Here is a 9,034-nt window from a genome sequence, read left to right on the forward strand (position 1 = left end):
GATCACCCCTTCTTCTTGCCCCTCCCATGGACCCTGCCCTCCTCCCTAAACTAAAATGCTGCCCTGAAGGCACCCTCAGCAGAAATCCCTGCCTGGTAGGCTGGCTCTGCTAAACAAAATCCCAGGTCCAGCTGAGAGAAACAAGAAAACAGAGTTTTCTGCATTGCACACAGCACCCGAGGGTGTACTCCAGCATCCCAACCTCTGATCCGCACATCCTGACCCTGGTCCCCGAGCCCCAAGAGCCAGTCCTACCCAGAATGAGGGCTCCAGGACAGGGGAGGGGATGCAGAGAGCATCTCAAAGCCCCTCGAGAAAATATCAGGTGGGGAAACTTCTTCTTGATCTGGTCACCATGGGAGGAGGGGACGGTGGAGGAAGCTGGCTTCCCAGCTTCTTAATTTGAGGCTCCAAAAGGGAGAAATAATAGCAATGATAACCATCCCGGGCTGCAGCCACAGCATTTCCCGCCCGTGCAGGCGGCCGAGAAAGTGCTGACGGGGGCGGCTGACGAGCCGTGTGCATTGTAATTCACACCCCAACGGCATCTCCCGGCCTCATGGATTTCTCATTGAAAAATTATGTGATGTCTTTTTGGAAACCCAATACTGAGTTATTGATATCGTGAAGGCGGCAGGCTCACCACTGCCAGCTGATTAGCTTTATACTTTCTGAAGGACTTTTTCCCCCCCTCTAATTTTCAACTCCGTTTTTCCCTTTTCAGTTTAAATTGGATCACTGTGCTTGTGTGAGCGTCTGTGAGTGTGTGCCTGGGGAGTGGGCATTCTGCGTACCTGGGAGTGGGTGCCCTTTTAAGCATGTCAAAACGAGTGTGTCTATTTGTGTATTCCTCTGCGGGCGTAAGTGAGAGCGTCTAGAGGCTGTGCACACATCTACGCATGCTTAGCTGTTGGGGAGGGAGGGGGCGCTTCCAACTCTGCATATGGGCAGGCACGCCCGTGTGCAAATGTGTGCCGTGTGCGTGCACCGCATGTGTGCTAGCCATGTGTATATTGGGCTGTCTGCGAGGGTAGTTGCAAGCATGTGTACGGGTATGTGTGTAGGTACATAAGTAAGGATGGAGGCGCCGTGTGGGTAGGCATACGTGGGGGCATGTGGAGAGATAACCTCACGGCTGAGTGGCCACACGTATATTTGTTGCAGGTGCGTGTGCGGGTGTGTGTCTAGGGACATATACAGGTATAGACGTATGTGGGTGTATGTGTAGGTGTATCTTTACATCTGCATAGCCACATAGGGGTGGGTGAGTCTGTATGTCTGTCTCCATATCTATGTGGATCCGTTTTCTTTCTTTTTTAAGATTTTACTTATTCATTTGAGAGAGAGAGACAGAGAGAGCACAAGCAAAGGGAGCACAGCAGAGGGAGAGGGAGAAGCAGGCTCCCCGCTGAGCTGGGAACCCGACATGGGGCTCGATCCCAGGACCCCGAGATCCTGACCTGAGCTGAAGGCAGATGCTTAACCATCTGAGCCAGCCAGGCGCCCCTACGTGGATCCGTTTTTGCATGCGCATTCACCTATGTATACGTATGTGTCTTCGTGTCTGCACGTCCTTGGGTCTGTACATGTGTTTGTGAGAACCCGGGGTCTAGGTCACAAAGCCTGAGGACCAATACTAGTTTTGCCTCTTGCTTTGTGTGGCCACGGACAGTTTTCCTAACCTCCCTCGGACTCCACTCCTCATCTGCTCAGTAAGGATAATGCAGCCTTACCAAACAGCGCGGGCATGAGGATTAAGTGGGCGGAAGTACACACAGCATGCGGCACAGGGCCCCGTGAGCACTCCGGCCACGTGACTCACTGGGCGGTGACTCTCAGTATGCGTCAGCGGTGGCGGCCCCACACCAAGATGTGGAAAGTCCTAACCCCAGCTCTTACCTGCGGGAGCTCCAGGTTGCTGTCTGAATCCGTTTGGCGCCCAGTACAGACATCTCTGAGCAGCTGATAGCTTCCGTTCGCTCTGAACCACACTGCTGGGTGGTGGACACGCACCTGGCCTGTGCAGGGGTGCAAAGCTGAGTCCTCAGCATGCAGCCGCTCGGGAGCTTAAGCCACAAAGAGCATGGTGATCGAAATATCTAGAATGAAATATACAGAGTGCCTAAGGTGCTCTGAGGTTCCACGGAGGAAGCCTTAACCCCACATTAGGAGTGGAATAGCTCTGTAGAAGCGTTGACTCTCCAGGTGGGCCTCGGGGAGTGAAAAGGATTTCCACAGAAACCCTGGGAGCCCAGGGAGGAGGGGGTTGTGGGTCCCCCTCAAAGCCTCTCTGCTCCTTGAAGGTGGGCAGACACTGGGTGCTCAAGGACGGTAGTGGTCAGAATGCCAGCTCTGGGAGTTTGGTGAGGGTACATCTGAATTTCCAGCAAAGAAGAAGGCTCACCCTACATGACTGACGATGGGCCCTGCATCAATCCAGTGAGGAGCCCCTCCAATTAAACCCAGGAAAATAAAGAGGGGTGGCATCCAGCTGCTGCACTCAAGGCTACAGAGTCTGCAAAACTTGGTGCCAACTGTCTACTGATGGCACACCTCCATTCCCATTTCGAGTTCTCAACAGCCGCGTGTGGCCGATGGCCACCATATTGACAGTGCCGTTCCAGACTTCCAAAAACACAGAGGCCCATTTACTATGTGCACCCAGCAACTTCTCTGGGCAGCCCCAAAATGCCAAATTCCAATATGGGGAGTTGGCACAGCACAGGGGGTGGGCACGGACCGAGCTGCCCTCCTGGAAAGTAGGAACATACCTTTCCTTCCCTCCTGCCATGGCTGCAGCAGCCAGACGAGACCCAGGTTCGGGCCTCAGTGCTGGGGCAGCTGGGTAGAGCAGCAGAACGTCAAGGCCAGTGGCTGCATCCAGATGGAGGCCTGGTAGGGAAGGGCAGGGTAGGGAGGGGAGGGCAAGAGAGGAGAGCTGACAGCCTGGACCAGACAGCAGCCAAGTCCCGTGCCTGAGATGGCATTTGCGGGGCTGGAGGAAGGAGGGAGCGGTGTGGGGAAGGGGCCATGAAGGAAGGTGTACAACACCTACCGCTGGTTTCACACGGTTTTCTCACCTGCTCCTCCGGCATCTCCCTGAATCGGCTATTTGCAACTGAAGGTGGGTGTTGGGGGCCGTTTGGGGTCTCACCATGACTGGAGGACACCGCCAGCATGGGAGGGTGGGGGCATATCCTGCCAGGCAAAGGAATCAAACAGGTCGTCCCACGCACAACGCCGACAGTGTGTGCGCCTTGTTGAGAAACACTTTGAAGGGTTAGCCTCCTTTTCCAGGACCGAGGCTCAAGGCTCAACGAGGTCAGGTGAGCTCTGGGCACAGGTAGATTTTCAATAAATAATTGTGGAACTGATGATAAAAATGACTCGGACACTTGCCCTGACCCCTGGGACAACTCTGTACCCCATCCCTGGTCACCTCCCCGGGGACCCCAACATCCAGAAGACACCTGGGTCTCCTCTACGTTCATGACCTTCATCCCCACCCCACAATTACAGTGAACCCCCAAACCCCTTTCCTGTCTATGGTCTCCTCCCCCCTGCTAAGGGTAAAGGAGATAGAGGAAAGAAGTTCTCAACTGGGAATCGGAAAACCTGAGCTCACATCCCAGCTCCTTGGTTAGGTAGCCTTGGGGAAAAGCCATCCATCCTTCCATTCATGCCTTCATGCTTTCATTCATTCATTCATTCATTCACTGCATACATTCACGTGGTTAAGAGCAAGTGCTCTGGAGTGAGACAGCCCCAGTTTTGTCCCTGCTGTGCTGCTTACTAGCTGAGTGAACCTGAAAAAGTGCTCTCGGGGCGCCTGGGCGGCTCAGTCGTTCAGCGTCTGCCTTCGGCTCAGGTCATGATCCCGGGGTCCTGGGATCGAGCCCCGCATCGGGCTCCCTGCTCGGCGGGAGGCCTGCTTCTCCCTCTCCCACTCCCCCTGCTTGCGTTCCCTCTCTCGCTGTGTCTCTCTCTGTCAAATAAATAAATACAATCTTTTAAAAAATTAAAAAATAAAAATAAATAAATAAATATATAATTTTAAAAAGCAAAGAGAAAGTGCTCTAACCCCTCTTCGCCAACATGTCCTGTCCTGTAAGACAGGGAGACCTACCTCCTCACTGCATCGGAGCAAGGGTTAAAAGCGATGCCTTTAGCCCAGGGTCCATCTGTCAGTCTGCCAATCAGAGGTTCTGGGGTGAGTGTCCACGGTATACGGCGGCCTGGGGATAGAGCATGAATGAGACAGGAATGAACCCACCTCAAGGATCTGTCGTTCTCGTGGGTGGTGGGGCAACCAAACAGCCACCACAGTACCCGACGGGGGAGAGTCAAGTCAGTGCCCTCCCAGCCCCGCTCCCCCTCCCCTGCCCTCATTGTCTCCCAGTCACTCTGCGTCACAGGACAGACCTCCACTGCCTTAAGTCCAAATACGACCAATGGCGAGTGGAAATCAGGCTCTTTGACATGAACGTGAGAGAGATGTGTTAGAGCCAGGAAGCCAACAGGACCCCAAACTCTCAAGTGTGGTCCACGCCAAATTTGGGATGGACGCCCAGACCACAGTCTGTCCACCCCGGCTCAGAACCCAGGAGGGACGGAGCCCCACAGAGCACCAGGGCCCCTTTCTCCAGCCCCTCACTAGGGTCTTAGCATCGGGGCTCACTTAGCAGGCGGGGGCAGCCAACACCCTCAAAGCTTCCAGAATCAGCAGCTGCTCCCACACTATGGTAAAATAACACAAACACCAATATGGCAAAAGAAAAATATCCTTTTTCTTGGATTCCTGCTGATACCCCCGATGTGAGCGCGTGTGCGCACACACACACACACGCACGCACGCGCGCGCACACACACACAGACCGTTTTTCTTTTTTTGGTCTTTTAGAGAAAGAGAAAGGCCCCAAGCATTCCATTCCAAACCCTTTCCACAAGAAAGGTGTTCTGTGCTGTGCCCCAGTAGGTCTGTGTGACTGAGTTAAAATGCATTCTTTTTTTTTTATTAGACGAATTGCATCATTAAATTACATTATAAAAGCTAAAAATGCACCATTAATTTTCAAAAACAATAGTAAATACATCTCATTTCTAATACATGATTCTGCATTTAATTTTTGCCCGGGGCCTTGCCTTTTTTTTTTTCCCAGTCTTACTGTCTCCCTTTATGCAGACTATATAAATGGAACTAAATTGCCAAAGAAATTTTTGCCAAATGTCTGTAATGTGAAAATAAATGAATTTCTAATTGGCTGTTGCAAAAAAGAAAAATTACTTTTTGATCTCAGCTCAGCCAAGCAAAAATCTACCTAGCCTGAGTAATAAGATGCAAGCATATTGCCCGCAACGAGCAGAGAGACAAAAGGCCAGCAAAGTGGCTCTCAGAATGCAATTTCTTCTCTCTCCTCCGGCCTCCTCCCAGCCCCCCAGGAGCTCTCGGCCTTCACAGGGACCTTGGGACCCGGCCAGAGCGCCCCTCAACGGCAGGGTGTAAAATTCCTCTGCTCCTTCACTGGCTCTAACAAGCAACACAGAGCCAGTTACTTGACCTTTCTCAACCTCCAGTTCCTCACTGGTAAAACAATCATCATGTCTGCCTTCTGCCGGCTTGTCTGGAGGTGTCATGGGTTGATTTGTGCAACCTCCCCCCGCCCCGGCCAAATTCCTGTGTTAAAGCCCCAGCCCCCCAGTATCTCAGAACGTAACGGGGTTTGGAGATAGGGTCTCCAAAGAGGGGGTCAAGTTTACATGAGGACGCTAGGGTGGGTCCGAAGCCGATAGCACAGTGTCCTCAGAGGAAGGACCCAGACTGGCCCAGAAGGAAGAGGGCGTGAACAGACCCAGAGAGACAGCGACCATCTGCATGCCAAGCAGAGTCCCTTCCTCACGGCCTCAGAAGGAACCGACCCTGCCGACATCTTGCTTTTGGACTCCAGACTGGGAGAAAATAAGTCTCTGCACTTGAAGGCACTCCCTCCGTGGTCCTTCGTTACAGCAGCCCCGGGATAAACTCCTGGAGGTTCGAGAAGTCAGCGAACATTGCAGATGCACAGCAGTAAGTGCTGCCTCTGGTCACCCCAGGACCCTCCCAGCCCGGCCCCAAAGGGAGGAGGGGGGACGGGGGGGCTCAGGTTCTAGAGCTTCCTCCTGAACTGCTGGCTCAGCCTTTGTCTGCAGAACCACACTGTCCCAGGAGCTGGACTCCCCCTTGGCTGCTAAAGCCGCCCCTCTCGGGACCTTCTCCCATCTCACAGCTGAGCCCCACGCCTGATCACGTCGTTCCCCTCCCCGGGGTCACGTCCTCACTGGTAACAAGCCCGACGGCTAAGCCCCTTCGGGTTCAGGCTTTGGCGACCGGGCCCAGCCACTCTCTTCTACCCGCCCTCCCGCGTCATACTGTGGAGGGACCAGCACTCGAGAAATTCATTTTTGTGCATGATCCCTATTCTTCCTCTCTTTCTGTCTCTTTCTTCCTTCTCTCCTTCCTTCCCCTTTTTCTTTCTGTGCATTTTGAGCCTGTACCCAGAGCCTTTTGTATGTCCGTGAGCCTGGGATTTTGCAGTCCCTGCCCATTGTCGCCCCGGCTTTTACAACAAGCTCAGAGCCACCGGAGACGTGACCCTAGCCTGGGAGGGAACAGGGAGTCTCCTCCCAGCTTCGAGGAGCCGAGGGTAAGGATTCATCACAGCTGCCACCTGCCATAGACAACCAAGGAGACAGCTGTGCCGTTGACTGAGCAAGACCCTAGGCCCCGGGACACCCAACTTGGGCACAGATGGGAATCCCCTGTGGGAGGTCTGTGAGCTCAGACCAGGAGAACATCCGCTGAGGTGGTCACACAGAGAGGGGATGTGAGGAACCGCCGCCTGGATTTTGGCCAGAAGGGCAGGGCCTGGATTCTGACTGGGGGAGATTGAATTCCCTGCCAGTTCAGGGGGCCATGGGGTAGGGACTAGAGTCAGAATTCATTGATTTTAAAAAAAGATTTAACTGGATATTTTCTTCTCATCTGAGTTTCTGCCATGAGCTTCAAAACAACACACCCCTCTAGGGCCACACCCTAACTGCTCCTCATTCCCTGAACACACAGTTGGCTCTTCCACCCTGCAAGGGAGTTCTCTCTACCTGGAATATGTCCTTTCTCCTTGGTTCCACTTGAAGAACTCCTATTCACCCCATGAAGCCCCATCTCCCATATCCTCTCTTCTGTGAGTGCTTCTCTAGCTGTTCCAGGCTGGGCCAGCCACTCTCCAGACTTCCCAAGGGGCTTGTAAAAGGTAGGGTTGATTTCAAGGTACCCAGTTATTCTGCCTTTCCAGTAAGAATTCAAGCATCAGCAGCTCTCCCCACTTCCAGTCCCCTCTCCACCTTCCAGGTCACAGTCATAAAATGCAACCTGTTTATACTTGTTGGGGGGGTGGGGGGAAGACTGGTCTGGACACTGCTGTTGTACTCACTTCACAGAGGAGGAAACCGAGGGTCAGAGAGGTGAAAGGACTTGGCCAGGATGGCACAGCTGGGAGGTGGTGAGCTCGCATTCAGATCCAGGCCATCTGGCCCCAAAGCCCACTCTTGAGACACTCTCACGGCTTCCATCACATGTGTGTTCGGACAGATCACTCCAAGCATTTTCCCTTGGGCGTGCAGGGAACCCCCTAGGACCTCACCTGTGAGGTGGGAGGAGAGCAGGGGACCAGACAGCACCTGAACAGGCAGAGGCCATCAGAACAGCTCCTGTTCTCAGCCAGAAGTCTGGGGTCCAAACTCCCCTCCAAGGAAGCCCCACCCGGGAGGGGCTCAGATCACAGCATTCGGGGGGGCGGGGGGGGGGGGGGGTCTGTCAGGAGCAATCATGCAGGCAGTGTCTGGAATGCAGGCTCAGAGTTCCCAGGGGCAGATCTGACCAGGACTGGGCTGGGGAGTGGGATGAGATCTGTAAGCAGAAGGCAGGGCACCTAGACATGGGGACAAGGGCAGGCAGTGGTGCCAGGCGGGAGGTCAGTGCATGGTGGACATGGTCCCTCAATGCCCACAGACCTCTTCTGGTTTGAGGCAGAGTCTGGAAAGGCCGAGTCCCTACCAGACGCCTTAGGACTGTTACCACCCTCATCACTGCATGGGGGGCACCAAAGGAAGAGCAAGTGGGGTTTGCACATTGAACTTCCATGTACGAGAATGTTGGATTCCTTCAGAGGGGCCTCTTAGCAGGGCCAGCTCTGAGGGATCAAAGAGAAGCAAAGCAGAGAAGCAGTGAGAGAGACCCGATGGTCCTAAGTCTCCATCCCAATCTGTAGGGCCAGGCTTCCTACAACACTGCCTTCAGTCTGGGGAGCTCTGTTGTGTCTGTCACTTGTAATCACTGAGTTCTGTCCAGCACCCCATGCTTGAGCTTCACAGATGTCCTGCTCTCACTGTTAGCCTCCTGCAACCCCCCACTCCTCAAGCTGACCTGAGGGGTCCGATACTTGCAACACAAGAGCTTCGGGTCAGATAGATCCCAGACCACTCCTTCCTCGGAGCTCCGGCCCTCGGTCCTGAAAGAGGCTGTCCGCTGACGTTGAGGACCCCAGAACGACTCCAGATTTTGAGCCACCAACCAGTTTGTAAAAATCATCTCTTTTTCGCTTTAGTGTGCATATTAATTACCTTGAAACAGGTGCAAAATCAACCTCGTTTATTATTTCTTTGAGCCCATAATGGCAGTTGCTGCGAATAAATCCCGTTAACCCAGGGAAAGGATTTATGGCCCCAAATTTACACCAGCCGTTTAATCATAGCACCTTTGCGCAGACAGACTTTCTCGAGAACAATTTGCCCCACAATTTGTCAGTGGGAAAATGGCCTCATATAAACGTTTGGAGGAAATAAATGCTAATCCAAAGCTCAGTCTTTCATTCCCCTAATTGCCCAGGGAATATAAAGGAGACAAACTTATTTACTCACAGCAGGAAGTGAGCTGTAATAAAGCATCACCATTGTGAGCTGAAATCAGTCCCTGATGGGGAGGGGAGGGGGCCTGGGGATT

At 53.4% G+C, this 9,034-nt stretch overlaps 1 protein-coding gene across 1 annotated transcript in view; it reads right to left on the bottom strand.

Annotated features, from left to right (window-relative positions):
* Positions 1-4,145: 4,145 nt before the first annotated feature.
* DHX35 (DEAH-box helicase 35) overlaps positions 4,146-9,034 on the bottom strand; it is a 126,287-nt gene continuing 121,398 nt past the window's right edge. The window contains exon 22 of the mRNA XM_073880428.1: positions 4,146-4,235. Within this exon, the coding sequence (XP_073736529.1) occupies positions 4,197-4,235 (39 nt within the window). The 3' untranslated portion in view covers positions 4,146-4,196. The remainder of the gene's footprint in view (positions 4,236-9,034) is intronic.

This window comes from Callorhinus ursinus, unplaced genomic scaffold, assembly GCF_003265705.2.
Source record: "Callorhinus ursinus isolate GAN/ISIS: 27379988/994484 unplaced genomic scaffold, GSC_fseal_2.0 scaffold38, whole genome shotgun sequence".
NCBI classification, from domain to species: Eukaryota; Metazoa; Chordata; class Mammalia; order Carnivora; family Otariidae; genus Callorhinus; species Callorhinus ursinus.